Genomic DNA, 19,050 nt, shown 5'->3' on the forward strand with positions numbered 1-19,050 from the left:
GAGTTCTGGAGTTTTCAGAAAATTAAAATCTGCAAAATAAAGTGACATCAGTGCAAGAGAAGCAGTTTATTGTTAAGTAGTTGGTGAGTCTTTAGTTATTTAAGTTGCCAAGCTTAGTTATCTAATAAATAGAGGCATGGCAGCACAGCTCAGACACATGGAGTGCATGGCCTGTTCCATGTGGTTATCCAGGGCACTTCTCATGTGCACAGGTATAGGAAATGTGATCATCTGCAGCATCTCAAGCTCCAGGTTTTGGATAAAAGCAAATTACTGCGGATGCTGGAATCGGAAACCAAAAGAGAAAACGCTGGAAAATCTCAGCAGGTCTGGCAGCATCTGTAAGGAGAGAAAAGACAATTTTTGTCAAAGGGTCAATCTGGACTCGAAACGTCAACTCTATTCTCTCCTTACAGAGGCTGCCAGACCCGCTGAGATTTTCCAGCATTTTCTCATTTGGCTCCAGGTTTTGGAGATTGAGCTGGAATCACTGCAGTGTGAGGCTGAGATTTTTATGAGGTCACCCTGCAGTTTTAATTGATTCTTACATAATCCTTAACTTCCTTTGTCATCCATGGGTGGCTGGCTCTTTTAGTGGGGTGGGGTGGGGAGGGGGGGGGGTGTTTGCACCTTGAAGGAATGTATAATTGCTGTAAGCTTTGAAGACTATCCATTGCAAGCAAAGAGCTTTGGCATGTGCTGCGGTCCTGAAAGATGCTTTGCAAAATGTGCTTAATTCCTTTCCTCTCAACCTCTTTGGAGAGAGGGCCCAGACGTACCTGACAACCGCGACGGAAGGCTCACGCACGGGGTGGGGGCGGGAGTCCGCGCTCACGTACGGGTGAGAGGGCGGGGCTCCTCGCTCACACATTGGGTGGGGGCGGGGCTCCTCGCTCACGCACGGGAGAGGGGGCGGGGCTCCGCGCTCACGCACGGGTGAGGGGGCGGAGCTCCGCGCTCACGCACGGGTGAGGGGGCGGGGCTCCGCGCTCACGCACGGGTGAGGGGGCGGGGCACCGCGCTCACGCACGGGGAGGGGGCGGGGCTACGCGCTCACGCACGGGGGAAGGGGCGGGGCTCCGCGCTCACGCACGGCGGCGGCCAGCGAGAGAGCTGGAGCAACGGTGACTTTGGGAAAGCGCGCCAGCGGCCTAACAGCGTGTGTGTGTGTGTGAGAGAGAGAAAGGAGATGCCGCGGGTTTACATCGGCAGGCTCAGTTACCAGGCCCGGGAGCGGGATGTGGAGCGCTTCTTCAAGGGCTACGGAAAGATTTTGGAGGTGGACATAAAGAACGGGTGAGCCGGTCAGACACCAGTTAGAAAGAAAATGGCGCCCGAGCGGCGAGTGCCCCCCTCCTCCGGGGCCGCCGGATTTCCCTCCCAGGGGGCGGGGGTGGGGGCTCATTATCCCCATTTCTTACTCAAAACTACCCGCGGAGCGGGGAAGCTGTAGGCGGCTTCTCCCGGGCCTGGTGCCGGGGGGAGGCCTCGTGTATTTTCATTCCTCCCGCTGCTGCTCTTTGTTGGGGCTGCAGCTGCGTCACGCCCGCGCGCGCCAAAAAACAGCGGCAGCGCGTCCCCGCGCCGCGCACACTGCCCCGCGCGCGATCAAGCCTCGTGCGCGAGCCCTGCAGCCCTTTGTGCAGTGGGACATGGCAGCGTGGTAGGTTTGTGGCTTGGATTGCCCATTGGAGGATAAGAGGCGGCACTTTCTGCCTCTACCCACCCCATTACTGATTAACCTTTAATTATGTTTGATTTGCAACTGACATCTAATATGAGGCGTCCTTTCAGTGAAGGCATTTGGAGTCTCATTTGGTGATCAAGAAGGCAAATGGGATGTTGGCCTATATTGCGAAGGGGATAGAATATAAAAGCAGGGATGTCTTGATGCACCTGTACAGGGCATTGGTGAGGCCGCAGCTGGAATACTGTGTGCAGTATTGGTCCCCTTATATGAGGAAGGATATATTGGCATTGGAGGGAGTGCAGAGAAGGTTCACCAGGTTGATACCGGAGATGAGGGGTTTGGATTATGAGGAGAGGCTGAGGAGATTGGGTTTGTACTCGTTGGAGTTTAGAAGGATGAGGGGGGATCTTATGGAGACTTATAAGATAATGCGGGGGCTGGATAGGGTGGAGGCGGAGAGATTCTTTCCACTTAGTAAGGAAGTTAAAACTAGAGGACACAGCCTCAAAATAAAGGGGGGTCGGTTTAAGACAGAGTTGAGGAGGAACTTCTTCTCCCAGAGGGTGGTGAATCTCTGGAATTCTCTGCCCACTGAGGTGGTGGAGGCTACCTCGCTGAATATGTTTAAAGCGCGGATGGATGGATTCCTGATCGGTAAGGGAATTAAGGGTTATGGGGATCAGGCGGGTAAGTGGTACTGATCCACGTCAGATCAGCCATGATCTTATTGAATGGCGGGGCAGGCTCGAGGAGCTAGATGGCCTACTCCTGCTCCTATTTCTTATGTTCTTATGTCTCAGCCTTAAATGGACGACCCCTTATTCTGAAGTTGTGATTTAGAATCATAGAATCCCTGCAGTGCAGAAGGAGGCTATTCAGCCCATCAATTCTGCATTGACTCTCTGAAAGATCATCTTACCCCTGCCCTATCCCCACAACAATTACCATTAGCATTTACCATGGCTAGTCCACTCTACCGATACATGTTTGGACACTAAGGGGCAATTTAGCACCGCCAATCAATCTAACTCTCAACTTTGGACTGTGGGAGGAAACCAGAGCATATGGAGGAAACCCATGCAGACACAGGGAGAATGTGCAAACTCCACACCCACACACAAGGCTGGAATTGAACTTGGGTCCCTGGCACTGAGAGGCAGCAGTACTTGCCACTGTGTCGCCCTTCAAGTCCTTGAATTTTTTTGTTACATGTCTCAGAGATATCACCTCCCATTCTTATAAATACCAAGAAATATACTTAACCTATTCAGTCTCTCTTTGGACAATCCTCTCATCCAAGGACTCTGGTATTTTACTCTTGCTCAGTGGGTAGCACTCTTGCCCCTTGAGTCAAAAAGTCATGGGCTTCAATCGCAGTCCAGAGTCAGGAGTGTTAGAGTGCTGTAAGTGAGTGAATGCTGTTGCCATCCTTTGGATGGAATCAAGGCTTCATCTGTCTTTTCAGGAGGATACAAAAGATCCCTGGCACTATTTTTAATAACAGTGGCAAAGTTTAAAATTACCAATGCTGGAAACCTCTGAAATAAACATTGCCAATTACAAGCAGGTTGATCAACATCTTAAAAAATATGTTGCTGATTTTAGCTTGAAGACTTTTAACTACTTTGCTGCTATTTGCTCTCATGCTCTTTTACCTCCATCCCTTTCATTTCCATGAAATGACTGGCAAAATTGTATTGTTAAATTTCAGTGCAGATTCTGATTATGTTAAATGCAGATAACCAGCTGGATATTCCTATATATGATGTGGAGATGCCAGCGTTGGACTGGGGTAAGCACAGTAAGAAGTCTCACAACACCAGGTTAAAGTCCAACAGGTTTATTTGGTAGCAAATACCATAAGCTTTCGGAGCACTGCTCCTTCGTCAGATGGAGTGGATATCTGCTCTCAAACAGTGCACAGGCACAGAAATCAAGTTACAGAATACTAATTAGAATGCAAATCTCTACAGCCAGCCAGGTCTTAAAGGTACAGACAATGTGGGTGGAGGGAGCATTCAACACAGGTTAAAGAGATGTGTATTGTCTCCAGACAGAACAACTAGTGAGATTCTGCAAGATCAGGGGGAAAGCTGTGGGGGTTACTGATAATGTGACATAAATCCAACATCCCGGTTTAGGCCGTCCTCATGTGTGCGGAACTTGGCTATCAATTTCTGCTCAGCGACTCTGCACTGTCGTGAAGGCCGCCTTGGAGAACGCGCTCTCCAAGGCGGCCTTCACGACACACGACAGCGCAGAGTCGCTGAGCAGAAATTGATAGCCAAGTTCCGCACACATGAGGACGGCCTAAACCAGGATGTTGGATTTATGTCACATTATCAGTAACCCCCACAGCTTTCCCCCTGATCTTGCAGAATCTCACTAGCTGTTCTGTCTGGAGAAAATACACATCTCTTTAACCTGTGCTGAATGCTCCCTCCACCCACATTGTCTGTACCTTTAAGACCTGGCTGGCTGTAGAGATTTGCATTCTAATTAGTATTCTGTAACTTGATTTCTGTGCCTGTGCACTGTTTGAGAGCAGATATCCACTCCATCTGACGAAGGAGCAGTGCTCCGAAAGCTTATGGTATTTGCTACCAAATAAACCTGTTGGACTTTAACCTGGTGTTGTGAGACTTCTTACTGTGTATTCCTATATATGCCAGGACTTAATGGCCCCAGAGCTCTTGTACAACTGTTGTGGGATAAGTATTTCACAACAGCATAATGTCAACATCCTTGGGGTTACCATTGACCAAAAACTCACCCAGACTCACCACATAAACACAGTGGCTACAAGAGCAGGTCAGAGGCTGGGAATACTGCGGCAAGTAACTCACCACCTGACTTCCCAAACCAGTCCACCATCTACAAGGCACAAGTCAGGAGTGTAATGGAATACTCCCCACTTGCCTGGATGGGTACAGCTCCAACTCTCGAAGCTTGATACCATCCAGGACAAAGCAGCCCATTTGATTGGCACCACACCCACAAACATCCACTCCCTCTACCACAGACACTCAGTAGCAGCCGTGTGTACCATCTAAAAGATGCACTGCAGCAATTCACCAAAGATCCTTAGACAGCACCTTCCAAACCCATGACCACTTCCACCAAGAAGGACAAGGGCTGCAGATACGTGAGAATGCCACCACCTGCAAGTTCTCCTCCAAGCCACTCATCATCCTGACTTGGAAATATATTGCCGTTCCTTTGCAGTCGCTACGTCAAAACCCTGGAATTCCCTCCCTAACAGCAGTGAGAATTAACCCACAGCACGTGGACTGCAGCGTTTCAAGAAGGCAGCTCACCATCACCTTCTCAAGGGTAACTAGGGATGGGCAATAAATGCTGGCCAGCCAGCGCCACCCATGTCCCACGAATGAATTTTTAAAAAAATAATGAATACGGACATCCAACTTGTTTGCAGTCAATTGGCACGGTGGCATAGTGATTAGCACTGCTGTCTCACAGCACCAGGAACCTGGGTTCAATTTCCGGCTTGGGTCACTGTCTGTGTGGAGTCTGCAAGTTCTCCCTGTGTCTGCGTGGGATTCCTCTGGGTGCTCCGGTTTCCTCCCACAGTCCAAAAGACGTGCTGGTTAGGTGGATTGGCCGTGCTAAATTCTCCCTCAGTGTACCCGAACAAGCACCGGAGTGCAGCGAGTAGGGAATTTTCCCAGTAACTTCATTGCAGTGTGAATGTAAACCTACTTATGACTAATAAATAAATTTTAATAAAAATTGTTGTGAAGAGTAGATGTATGGCTGTCTAGTGAACATTTTATAATTGTTTTTACATGTGTAGTAGTGTACACACCTCCTTTTAAAATCCATGAGCTTGCTGTGAACTTGGTTAAACTTGCTATGATTTTTCTTTTTGTGTTTGTGGAACTACAAAGTTTTATTTTTGCCTAAACTAAATGCAATCAACTATTCCCTACCAGTTGTCTGGGATTTGTACCATCTAATCCATTGAAGGACTTGCATTTTTAAAATTGTTTTTCTGCATAAAAGACAAAGTCCTGAAACAGAATCCATATCCTTTTTTTCACAATTAAATAAGCTATGAAGCACAGCCATCATTACCCATTCCATCACTTATTAGAAACTTATCAGGTTTCTGATTGTGCTCTTCATTCTGTATCAAATATTAAAATAACTGTACACTAATCATAACCTCTTTTTCTCCCAGCCTTTTGTTTTATCCAGGCTCCTACACATCTGATGTAAATTACTGCTGTGATAGTGAGAGAGAAATACATTGAACAGCAAGGATTGCAATTCCTGGCAAACTTAATTTAATCTTTGAGAAAATTGGAATGTAATGTTCTGATAGTTCTTTATTTTAATGAAATAAAATTGATCTCAAACAGGAAACCGTTAAAATGATCTTGACTCATGGGTAGATAGAAACCTAACAACTGACATTCAAATCTCCTAAAATGGTTCACAGGAAGGTTATCAAATGAAATTCAATATCAAGCCATATGAGATGTTAGCACAGAAGGAAAAGTTGGATTGAAGAGTTTTTTTAAAGAAGGGAACAAAGTGAGAGGAGATGAGTCTTAGGGAGGGATCTTGAGGCTCAGGTATTTAGAATTACAGTAATCAATAATGAAGTGATTAAAATTGGGCAAGTGCACAAGGCCAGAATTGGAGACTTGTAGGACTAAATGTTACAGAGATAGAGAGGGGAGAGGCTACCAAAGCAAGGATCAGATGTTTAAAGTTGAGATCTTGCTAAACCTGCAGCTGGTGTAGGTCAGCAGACAGAGGTCGTGGCAGCATGAGACTTGGTGCAGATTCGGACATGAACAGCAAAGTTTGGAATGAGCTTAAGTTTATGGAGGGCAAAACATTGACTAGAGAATGTTGGAATAGTAAGATATATAGTCAATAAAACCATGGCATAAGGTTTCTGTAAATTAACTGAGGCATGGGTGGGAGACGGGCGCAGTTACGGAGTTGGAAGTAGACAGTCTTAGTAATTGTGCAAATTTTGGTCATAAGCTCATCTGGGATCAAACAAATGCCAAGGTTGTGAGTCAGCCTCAGACAGACCAAACAGAATAGAGTTAATGGTTCAAGACAAAATACAGTGACTTTGGTCTCAATATTAAGTTGCAAAAAGCTTCTGCTCATCCAGCACTGGATATTGGACAAGCAACGTAACCGTTCCCTATTGATACATTTATGTGAAACAATCTGAGCTGTTACTTTATCTGTCTCTCATTACTGACAAAACAGACATGCTGAATAATTGTTCAAAATCCTGTATCACAGCATAAAAACTTCCAAGGTTTTGAATCACCTTTGATCACTAAAATTAAAAATGCCCCGTTTATGAAATTGACTATGATATGAACTTTCTTAAATGCTTTAGCTTGGTCTGCCCCCTGAAGGAGTTAAATCACTGCCGTGATCTGGATGCTGGAACAGACTTGAGCTTACTTGTGTTCCTTTGTTCAGGATTTGAGAAAATTTGAAGGGGTAACCAAGAAGGTAGATGACGGTAGTGCAGTTGATGTCCACGTGGACTTTAGTAAGGCCTTTGTCAAGGTACCACATGGTAGGTTGTTAGGTTAAATCTCACAGGATCCAGGGTGAGGTAGCCAAATGGATACAAAATTGGCTTGATGACAGAAGACAGAGAGAGGGTGGTTGTAGAGGGTTGTTTTTCAAACTGGAGGCCTGTGACCAGCGGTGTGCCTCAGGGATCGGTGCTGGGTCCACTGTTATTTGTCATTTATATTAATGATTTGGATGAGAATATAGGAGGCATGGTTAGTAAGTTTGCAGGTGACACCAAGATTAGTGGCATAGTGGACATCTAGGATTGCAAAGGGGTCTTGATCAATTGGGCCAGTGGGCTGACAAATGGCAGATGGAGTTTAATTTAGATAAATGTGAGGTGATGCACTTTGGTCGATCGAACCAGGACAGGACTCACTCAGTTAATGGTAGGGTGTTGGAGAGGGTTATAGAACAAAGAGATCTAGGGGTACAGTTTCTTAGCTCCTTGAAAGTGGAGTCTCAGGTGGACAGGGTGGTGAAGAAGGCATTCAGCATGCTTGTTTCATTGGTCAGAGCATTGAATACAGGAGTTGGGACGTCTTGTTAAAGTTGTACAAGACATTGGTAAGGCCACACTTGGAATACTGTGTACAGTTCTGGTCACCTTATTATAGAAAGGATATTATTAAACTAGAAAGAATGCAGAAAAGATTTACTAGGATGCTACCGGGACTTGATGGTTTGAGTTATAAGGAGAGGCTGGATAGATTGGTACTCTTCCCTGGAGCTTAGGAGGCTTTGGGCTGATCTTATAGAGGTCTACAAAATAATGAGAGACATAGGTCAGCTAGAAAGTCAATATCTTTTCCCAAAGGTAGGGGAGTCTGAAACTAGAGGGCATAGGTTTAAGGTGAGAGGGGAGAGATACAAAAGTGTCCAGAGGGGCAATTTTTTCACAGAGGTTGGTGAGCGTCTGGAACAAACTGCCAGAGGTAGTAGTAGAGGCGGGTACAATTTTGTCTTTTAAAAAGCGTTTAGACAGTTACATGGGTAAGATGGGTATAGAGGGATATGCCAAATGCGGGCAATTGGGACTAGTTTAGGGTTTAAAAAAGGGCGGCATGGACAAGTTGGGCCGAAAGGCGTGTTTCCATGCTGTAAACCTCTATGACTCTAAAATGCATCCTTGTGCCTCTCTGCTTTTGCACATCCTCTCAAGATATATCTTAGATTATACAGCATTTCCATGTTGTTGCTCCCAAAATCCATCATTTCACAATTCAGGTAATGAAGGAAGGCTGACTAGTTCCACCATTCATTGAGATTATAGCTAATTCTGTGACCTGACTCTATAATTCCTTGATACCTTGAAAAAAATCTTATCAATCTCACATTTTGAATTTACATTTGATCTAACATCAATTGCTTTTTGGGGCAGAGAGTTCCAAAATTTCACCATCCTACATATGTGAAGCAGTGTTTTCTAATTTCACTCCTGAAAGATTTGGTACAGTTTTTAGACTGCCCTAGTTAATTTGATTTCCTTTATTTGGTTGGACACAAAAAGATGTCCCCTCATCCTAGATTTTCCAATTGGTGGAATTAGTTTCTCCGTATCAACCCTCTGTTCCCCTTAATCTCTTGAAGACTTCTACCAAATCCTGCTTAAGCTAAATTCCAAGGAAAAGCACCCTAGCTTTATGGTCTTCATAATTCAACCCTTGAAGTCCAAATATTGTTCTGGTAAACCTATGCTAGACTTTCTCTGAGGCTAATATATCCTTCCTAATGTGTGGTACCCAGAACTACTCACTGCACTCAAGATGTTGTCTAACCAGCACTTTGTATAACTGTAGCATAACTCCTGCTCACTTTTATTTTGATCCTCTAGGTACCAAGACCAGCATTCCTTTTAGATTTTTCTGTACATGTACATGATATCTTAATGTATTTACTTGGCCCCCCAAATCTCATTGAATCACCAATATTTCTAATTTTCCATCATGTAGAAATGACCCTATTCTATCCTTTTTAGTGGTTGAAATCCCACGCTGAAATCTATTTGCCAAATTTTTGCCCATTCACATAATCTTATCAATATACTGCAATTGCCATTTCATCAGTCTGCCCATGTCCTTCTGCAGTCTGCAACAATCTTGCTCAGTTTACTGTGTTGCCTAGTTTTGTATCATAGAGTAGAAACACAGAATGGTTACTCACTGAATGATGGATGTTCAATATCCAAGTCCACGTATGACATGTAAAATAATGATAGTACTGACTCCTAGGAGAATAGGCACTTAATACTTCTCTCCAATCAGAATAACATTTGTTTACAACTGCTTTCTGCCTTCTATCCCTTTGCCTATTACAAATCCAAGCTAGCACTGTCGCCTTAATAAATTGTGCTATTTTGTGAATAAGTCTGTATAAGATACTTTCAAAATGTACAACATCTACTGCACTACCTTCATCTCTCTGTTACATCACTTATGAATGTGTTGTATTGGGTTACAATGGAATGTTTACAGTGCATTAAAAAAAACCAAGGGAAATAGTGGAAGTCAAACTTTATTTATCTTATGAAACTGTTGAAAACGTAATCCTAGTCTTTGATGTTATTACTTGGTACTCTAGTAACTGCATTCATCAGAAAGTCCTCTTCCTGCTATTATTGAAGAATTAAGCTATTTAATTCAAGTGGTTAACTCCTTTGCTAAAACGGAATTTCTGACGGGTGAACTAAATGTTCATACTCTAGTATCCCAAAACTTTCAGATTCCCGTGTGCTATGCTCAGTTTCTGCAAGACCTTGGGTCCAGGAGAAATCCTTTGAATTTTCTTGTTATCATAACCGCAGGCATTCCAAATTAGTGTAGTATTTTAGTTCTGTTTGTGCAGATGCTGCAGCTTCCCCTCTTTTTCTGCAATTTGACTACGAGAGTTGGGATTTGCTACTGCTATCTGCTTCTAGTCCAAGGCTACGTTTATTTGTATATGCTTGCAAAGTGTTAGCTGTAGTGAAAAATGTTTTAAAGTTTTGTTTCTCCGTTTATAGGTATGGCTTTGTTGAATTTGATGATCCTCGAGATGCAGATGATGCTGTTTATGAGCTGAATGGTAAAGAACTTTGTGGGGAACGAGTAATCGTTGAACATGCTAGAGGTCCTCGAAGGGATGGTGGTTATACCTCTCAGCGTAGTAAGCGTTTTCACTTTTTTAGTCACAATTTGAAAATATTTAATGTAATTCAATGAAATAAGTCAAACTACAAAATCTGAATTGGTGATATAGAATAACTAGCAACAATTTACATTTGTAATAACTTTAAGCACTTGCATGTTAAAAACTGTCTTATTGGAATTTGTATTTAATATTCGCATTTACTTAATGTTCATTATTTGACAATTTTTGCTCAAGTTATTATAGTAAGTCATTTAAAATTATAATTGAATCGATGTTTTCATTGTGATTGTTGATACCATAGTCTTAACAAAGACCTCAATGTTTTAATTAAAAGAGTCCTTTGAGGCTAAGATGACTGCCTGTTCCATTTGCTGGCCTTGGGTTACCTTTCCATGAGTGGCTCTAAGACCTAAGACCATTGACCTTTGGCTGACCTTAAGGAAGCCATGTGACGACTGCTACTCTTGCCATTAGACCTGGGTGGTGAGGACCCCAAGGGTTAGAGGCAGATGTGATAAAACTGAAAATAGGTGCCTGAAATCTTTTTCATGTCAGATATTCTGAAAACCATATTTCACCGTAAGTATAGATGGTAACTGGTTTAGTGGTTTGGTTACTTTATCAAATCATTATCATTTTCATGTAATTTATTATGCATGCTTGTGTAAATATTTCTGATTCAATTTAAATAGTATTTAGTATCTATAAAAGTAATATAGTATCTATAAAATTAATTTTGTAATGTTTAATTCTCTTAATACAATAGTTTTAATTTATGAAATTTAAGGTGAAAAGTAATGTTAATTTTTATACTGTAATGGGATGATAGTTTAGTTTAAATTACTGGATCGAGATGTTAATCTTTAGATGTATTTGTAATTTTATCAATGTAATCTATTTTTAGTGGGGAATTAAAATCAATGCATATACAGTAACTAAAATATTCTTGTTGTATTTACCTGTCACCTTAAAGGTGGTTATGGTTATAGAAGATCTGGAAGAGACCGATATGGACCTCCAACTCGTACAGAATATAGACTTATTGTCGAAAATTTATCTAGTCGGTGCAGCTGGCAAGATTTAAAGGTTTGTTCTGTATCTGTATGACTGAAAGATTTGTCAAAAATATATATTGTGAAGATTCCTTTTGGGGGATAGGATGCTTTCAAAGTTTCATGTGTAACCTGGGTTTAGATTTTTAAGTAGTTTATAGCTGTAGATAAAGCAAGAAAATGTTCTGAGTCAAAGTTTAGTTGTGGATGATTAAGAAGGTAACATTTAGCTTAATTTAGTTTTAAAACATTCCAATTTAGCAAGACATGATCTAGGTGCTCAAAATGTAAAGTGTAACCTAACAATATAGTTACTTTATCTCTTCATTCTTGAAGAATAGAATATTGGAAATTGATTTAAATAAGCAAATAACAAGTGTGCAGTTGAATCATGTAGACCATAAATTCCCATGTTTGATACCCAGTCACTGTTGTGTTATCTAATTCAGCAACAGTGACATGAGTATATTGGAATTGGCATAAGCATAATTGGGACTTGGTAGTGTTCAATCATCCAGATTTCTTCTGATCACTATTAAGTGATCACTTAAGTCACCCATGTGGTATTTGGATGAGAACTGGGTCATGTTCGGTTGTGTTGGCCATTGAGGTTCTCATGTGAAGAGATAGATTTGAGAGAGTGCCAGGTTGCCTTGAAACATATCCCTGGAAAAGTTAATGCCTTTTAAAGGGATAGGGAGGTAATTGGGTTTTTTAAATACTTCAACATTAACCATGCCTTGCTAAATATTTCAGTTAATTATTTTGCAAGAGTAGTTTTATGTGGGTGCCTGATTATAATGCATCATCTATGGTTGAAACAATAACCTATGACCTCCTAATATTTAAACATAAGTTTGCAATTCGAGTTTCTAGCTCTATCGAGTAGAAATGAGGTTGATGATTGAGTGTTGGCTGCACACAATTAAAGCTATGTTTGAAATGATTAATAAATGTGAATAATATAAGCACTAACATGAAAATTACACTAGATTTAAGGAAGTTGGAGGGGGTGGCAAAAATGGAAATTGTAGTACCCAAAATATTTTTATTTGTTCTCGGGATGTTGGTGATGATGGCACGACCTCATTTATTGCCCATTCCTAGTTGCCTTGAGGTGGTGATGGGTGGCTGCCTTCTTGAACCACTGCAATCCTTGTGGTGATGGTGCCATAAAAGTAGACAGTGGAACATCAGGTGGATTTCATTTCTGAAGGTAAAGTGCCTACATAAGAACCACTGGAATAGTATATAAGGTTCAAGTTTAGAAGCAGGATTAATGCTGGATGCACATAAATTTGCCATTTAAAATATTGAACATGGTTTATAAATTTTAGGTGTGTATTGATATTTTTAGTATTGATCATCAATTTTAGCTGGGATGATGATTGCTGGAGGGCAGAAGGCAGTAAGCAAAAGCATACACTGCCCGACGGAATACAAACTGGCAGCAAATGTTGATAAGAGTATTATAATCTGGTTCAAATATGATTACCTCTTGGTTCTAATGAGAAATATGAAATACGGATAAAGTAATATGCAACTTGAGCAATTATGGCATGCAGTTAAATTTTTAGCCGGGTGCGTCTTCTGAAATAGGTACAATCAATATTCACATCGCAAGTTACATTGGATTAGACTTCTCATCCATACTGTTAATGCAAGACCAATACACATTTTTTTTGTTCACATGCCGTTTCACAGGGACTTGGCATTATGAGAAAATATATTTGAAAATTTGGCGCTTTGTTATGAGGGTATTCTGTGAATAAGCTTGGCTTAGTTCAGAATGATTAGTACAAGTACAGTATACCAAATGATTATTTTTATACAGCTGACTAGTAATTCTAAAATTCAGATAATTGTATGCAATATGTTCAGCTGCGTTGCTTATAGTTGTAAATCTCAATGGTTCTCTCTATTGAACATAATGAAATAGGAAATGTTGAATGAAAAGTAAAAGAAAACATGAAATTGCACTGTGCTTTTTTAGGATTATATGCGTCAAGCAGGTGAAGTTACATATGCAGATGCACACAAAGGAAGAAAGAATGAAGGTGTGATTGAATTTAAGTCCTACTCTGATATGAAAAGAGCGCTTGAAAAACTGGATGGCACAGAGGTTAATGGCAGGAAAATCAGATTGGTTGAAGACAGGCCTTCGTCACGGCGACGACGCTCATACTCGAGGAGCCGCAGCCGCTCACGGTAATTCTGGGTCGATTTAAAATTGACATTAAAGGTCAGCAGATAATTTGTCAAAGTTGACCAATTTTGCAGAGGGAGGTGTTGGTTTGTTGGTCTTATTAAAAGCTCAACTTCTGAAGAAAAAAAATCTCCCACCGAAATATCAAAACTATCCCAAGTTCTATTTGTTGGTATTTTTTAAAATGGATTTATCTTAGAAACCCTACAGTGTAGAAAGAGGCCATTCGGCCCATCGAGTCTACACCGACCACAATGCCACCCAGGCCCTACCCCCATATCCCTACATATTTACCCGCTAATCCCTCTAACCTACCCATCTCAAGACACTAAGGGGCAATTTTAGCACGGCCAATCAACCTAACCCGCACATCTTTGGACTGTGGGAGGAAACCGGAGCACCCGGAGGAAACCCACGCAGACACGAGGAGAATGTGCAAACTCCACACAGACAGTGACCCAAGCCAGGAATCGAACCCAGGTCCATGGAGCTGTGAAGCAGCAGTGCTAACCACTGTGCTACCGTGCCGCCCTTTAAGAACATAAGAAATAGGAGCAGGAGTAGGCCATCTAGCCCCTCGAGCCTGCCCCGCCATTCAACAAGATCATGGCTGATCTGACGTGGATCAGTACCACTTACCCGCCTGATCCCCATAACCCTTAATTCCCTTACCGATCAGGAATCCATCCATCCGCGCTTTAAAGATATTCAGCGAGGTAGCCTCCACCACCTCAGTGGGCAGAGAATTCCAGAGATTCACCACCCTCTGGGAGAAGAAGTTCCTCCTCAACTCTGTCTTAAACCGACCCCCCTTTATTTTGAGGCTGTGTCCTCTAGTTTTAACTTCCTTACTAAGTGGAAAGAATCTCTCCGCCTCCACCCTATCCAGCCCCCGCATTATCTTATAAGTCTCCATAAGATCCCCCCTCATCCTTCTAAACTCCAACGAGTACAAACCCAATCTCCTCAGCCTCTCCTCATAATCCAAACCCCTCATCTCCGGTATCAACCTGGTGAACCTTCTCTGCACTCCCTCCAATGCCAATATATCCTTCCTCATATAAGGGGACCAATACTGCACACAGTATTCCAGCTGCGGCCTCACCAATGCCCTGTACAGGTGCATCAAGACATCCCTGCTTTTATATTCTATCCCCCTCGCAATATAGGCCAACATCCCATTTGCCTTCTTGATCACCTGTTGTACCTGCAGACTGGGCTTTTGCGTCTCATGCACAAGGACCCCCAGGTCCCTTTGCACGGTAGCATGTTTTAATTTGTTTCCATTGAGATAGTAATCCCATTTGTTATTATTTCCTCCAAAGTGTATAACCTCGCATTTCTCAACGTTATACTCCATTTGCCATATCCTCGCCCACTCACTCAGCCTGTCCAAATCGCTCTGCAGATCTTCTCCGTCCTCCACACGATTCACTTTAATTAATTAATTAATTAAAACACATTCCAAGAACAATGCAGCAAACATTCACAATTATTGCTCACTCTGGTTAACCAATGTTAATTTAAAATTAAGCTTTGATTGTCTTGTCGTTTTGGAATTTATGGTGGCACAGTGGTTAGCACTGCTTCCTCACAGTGCCAAGAACCTGGGTTCAATTCCTGGCTTGGGTCTCTGTCCATGTGGAGCCTACACGTTCTCCCCATGTCTGCGTGGGTTTCCTTCTGACTCCACCCCACCAACGCAAACTCAAATATGTTGATGGTTGTCTGGCCCGCCTCGCATTTTCTTTCCAACCTCCATAAATCTGAGCTCATCCTAAACTTTGCTGCCCATGTCCTTCCTAACTTGTATCAAGTCCTGTTCACATATCACCTCTGTTCTCACTGATTCACATTGACTCTTCAATTTTAAGATTTTAATTCATCCTTCATATTCTTCAATGGATTTGCCCCTGTGTATCTAATTTTCCCCAGCCTTTGACCGACCAAACATTCTGCCAACTTTAGCTTTTTGTGTCTCCCTGTACCTTTCCCCTATCATTGGTGGGTATACCTTCAGTATTTATACTAACATTCTTCCATTTGCTTGATGTCAGTTTCTTTTCTGTCTGATTGCACTTCTGTGAAGTACCTCACAAAATTCTGCTACATTAAAGATGCAATATAAATGCAAGTTGAGAAGTTTAGCTATTCTCTGGCCTCTGCCACGCCCCACCACCATTCATGGCGATGTCTTCAGTTAACTTGGTCCTAAGTTTTAGAATTTCTCCACACACTCCTCACTCTCTAAGGCAACCCTTAAAGCCTGCCTCTTTGACAAGGCTTTTAGTGACCCCTTATATCTTGTTTGACTCAGAATCTGTTTTTGTCTGATGAAGCATCATGGAAAACATTGTTACATCAAAGATGCTATGTAAATGGAGGTTATTGTACTAGTACATTTCGATTACATGCTTTTTCTCCTTTCTCTGCCTTTTTAAAAAAAAAACTAGGTCTCGTTCCCCAAGCAGAAATCGTTCCCGTTCTCGTAACAAGAGTCGAAGCCACAGTGGAAGCAGTAAGAGCAGCCAGTCTCAATCCCGGTGCGTATAAACCACTTCAATCATTTGGAACCATTTCAATTTACGTACTGACAAAGTATTGGGTTAGAATTTCTTGTTTCAGAGCTGTCTTTACTTGAGGTTGGGGAACCAATCTTGATTATTCATTTGGCATGGAAGGAGAAAATATCTTGCTGTTGAAACTGACTTGAGATAGGGATGTGAAATTTCTGCAGAAGGGTAAATAGATAATTCTGGAAAAAGGCATTTGACGATTTTAGATCATTTCAGCTTCTAAAGCATTTTAAAAATGTTTTTTAAAATTGTGTACAACAAATGATTACAACATTATAAAAGTGTGGAAAATTACAGGGCAATTGTAAGGATGATGGGGAAATTCATCATTTTCAAAAGTTAATATAAGATATGGAAGCTGAAATGGTAAGTTATATTTATACCGTATTGTGTCTAAGCTACTGAAATTGTCAAATGGCTGTTTCTGTTTTGACTCTTACTAAGACCTTGCATCGGTCTGGTGTATTAACATTTCATTGATCATATACAGTGGAGCCCCGTTTAGCGCAAAATCGGATATGACGCGATGAATCATTGGACCCTTTTTTTTTTACTATTTCCGGTTTAGTGATTTAGCGCGATGATAACATTCGCGATAACATTTTATGGACCCCAACCATCGCGTTACAACGGGGCTCCACTGTACGTAGATCACATGAGCCGCATGATCAAAAATACAGAGACTGAGAAAATGCATTTTATCGAATAAACCTTTTTAGAAAGTCATGCTGCTAGGGCAGAAAAACCATGCCACAAATCCATGATATAGATTATTAGTTTCTAACTACAGTGCGCACTTGTCTTTGAGCATCTCTTCGGATAAATGTCTAACATTTCCATTCATTTTCTTTCAGGTCTGGCACGCACTCTGGGAGCAAAAGTGGAAGCAGAAGCAAAAGTCGCAGTGTGAGCAAGAACAAAAACAAGAGCAGGAGCAGAAGTAAAGAGAAGAAAATCAGAGCAAGTAGCAGGAGTGGAAGTGAGGGGAAAAGTAGGAGCAGGAGTGTTGAACAGATTAAAGACAACAATGGAGAAGAAAAGGCTGAGAACAGAAATGAAAATGGGGAGAAAGAAAGGAGTGTTAGTAAAGAAAAGAGTAGAAGTCGGAGTAAGAGTAAAGATGCAGAAAAAAGTGTTAGCAGAAGTAGAAGCAAAGAGAAAGATAAGAGCAAAAGTAGGAGCAGGAGCAAAGAGAAGAGTAAGAGTAGAAGTCGGAGCAAGAGCAAGGAAAGAAGAAAAGGCAGGAAGAGGAGCAGGAGCGAAAGCAGAAGCCGGAGCAGGAGTCGGAGCAAAAATGAGAAGAACAAAAAGTGTAGCAAACGTGAAAGCAAGACTAAAAGTACCAGTAAGAGCAGGAAGAGAAAAGGTGAGAAGGAACAATCTAGATCTAGGTCAAGGTCAGAATCAAAAGAAAAGGAGGAAGAGGGTAGGAAAACAAATGTTGAGAAAGAATCTAAGGATGAAGGTGAAGAAGTGGATGGGGAATCGGTCTCAAATGAACAGTCAAAATCAAGTCCTGCATCTCGTTCTAGGTCAAGGTCCAGATCGAAGGCCAAATCTAAATCCCGTTCCAGGTCCAAATCAATCACTAAAGCCAGATCACGTTCAAAGTCAGGTTCACCTTCTCAGTCGGTGTCGAGATCTGTGTCTCGTTCCAGGTCCAGGTCACGCTCAAAGTCCTAAATTTCCTCTCTACATTTTCTATGAAAACTTTAACGGATTTTTTTTTTCTGGCAGGTCTGTTGTTAGCTGTATCACAGATAATCCAAAAAATAGATACTGAAATGCTGTACATTTTTCACAATAGAAAAGATGTATTTAGTGCTAAATTAAAATTTTATGATGGGCTTGTACTGTCAGGAGGACTCTTAGGTAGGTATGCTGTGTGCAGAGTAATGGTGCCCATCAGTGCTGATGTTTTCAGATATGTATAATGAAGTCTTAAAATACATTCATCTGTATTGATCATTAAAAAAAAATCCGTTTCTGATGTTGTGGACTTCATAGCCAAAACATAAAGCAAATTGTAAAGTTTTGCCAATACAGTGTAATCAGAATGTAGAGAGATTTTTCCCTCCATTGTGAGAAGAGATATAGCTCTTTGCCTGAGTTTCTGCTCTTTTTATTTTTTTCAGCTGGCTAACGTGCGTTGCTTTTTTTGTTTGGTTCAATAAAATGCAAATAAATGAATGCCTGGAATCCATTGTTGGCATGATTCATTGTCTTTGGGTGAGTAGATGCAGCAAGATGGGTGACTGTATGAATAAACTGCTTAAATTCCAGAAAAGGTGACATAACACCTTGTAAACAGCCTATCAATTTAAACGTATTTGTTCCTCTAACATTTTACAGATACACTTGAATATGTAACACTTCAGCAAAACCAGACAACTATTCAACTTTGTCCATTTTTTTCCAAATTAATTCCAGGTTTTAATGTATATTTTCCCTTTCTGAGGAGTGTTGATGGGGGTGGTAATTCCTGATGTACAAGGCTGCAATAGAAGTATCTTACATTCCCATGGAGCCTTGACCAGGATGGGGAGTGCAGGGGCAGGCATTTATATTGCATTCCCATTAACTTTCATATAACCCAAGTGACTGATACCAGTATAGCTTGGATGTTCTGGTTTTGAATTTATTCACCAATTGGGCAACTGTCTGAAGCTCAAGAACAGCAAATAAATGTAAGCACCTGTAGGACTTGTTTTGATGTTTGATATCCAAAATAAATGTAAATTCCCTTACAATTGAGTGTCAGTCTGAAGCTGCTACGAACACACTAAGTAGGAATAGAAGTAGGCTATTTGGCCCCTT

The 19,050-nt window shown here is 41.7% G+C and overlaps 1 protein-coding gene across 2 annotated transcripts; it reads left to right on the forward strand.

Moving 5' to 3' along the window:
• Nucleotides 1-1,065: 1,065 nt before the first annotated feature.
• LOC144509395 (uncharacterized) lies at nucleotides 1,066-18,432 on the forward strand. 2 transcript variants are annotated; one of them, XM_078238188.1, is made up of 6 exons: nucleotides 1,066-1,296; nucleotides 10,272-10,414; nucleotides 11,373-11,485; nucleotides 13,445-13,659; nucleotides 16,111-16,200; nucleotides 17,088-18,432. In XM_078238188.1, exons 1-6 carry the CDS (start codon nucleotides 1,190-1,192, stop codon nucleotides 17,914-17,916), a joined length of 1,497 nt encoding a protein of 498 aa, XP_078094314.1. In that variant the 5' UTR covers nucleotides 1,066-1,189; the 3' UTR covers nucleotides 17,917-18,432. The 2 variants fall into 2 exon arrangements, with proteins under 2 accessions (XP_078094314.1, XP_078094315.1); XM_078238189.1 differs by lacking the exons at nucleotides 1,066-1,296; nucleotides 10,272-10,414 and adding an exon at nucleotides 10,812-10,978.
• Nucleotides 18,433-19,050: the final 618 nt, after the last annotated feature.

The sequence above is a fragment of the Mustelus asterias genome, chromosome 21 (genome assembly GCF_964213995.1).
Source record: "Mustelus asterias chromosome 21, sMusAst1.hap1.1, whole genome shotgun sequence".
Classification (NCBI taxonomy): Eukaryota; Metazoa; Chordata; class Chondrichthyes; order Carcharhiniformes; family Triakidae; genus Mustelus; species Mustelus asterias.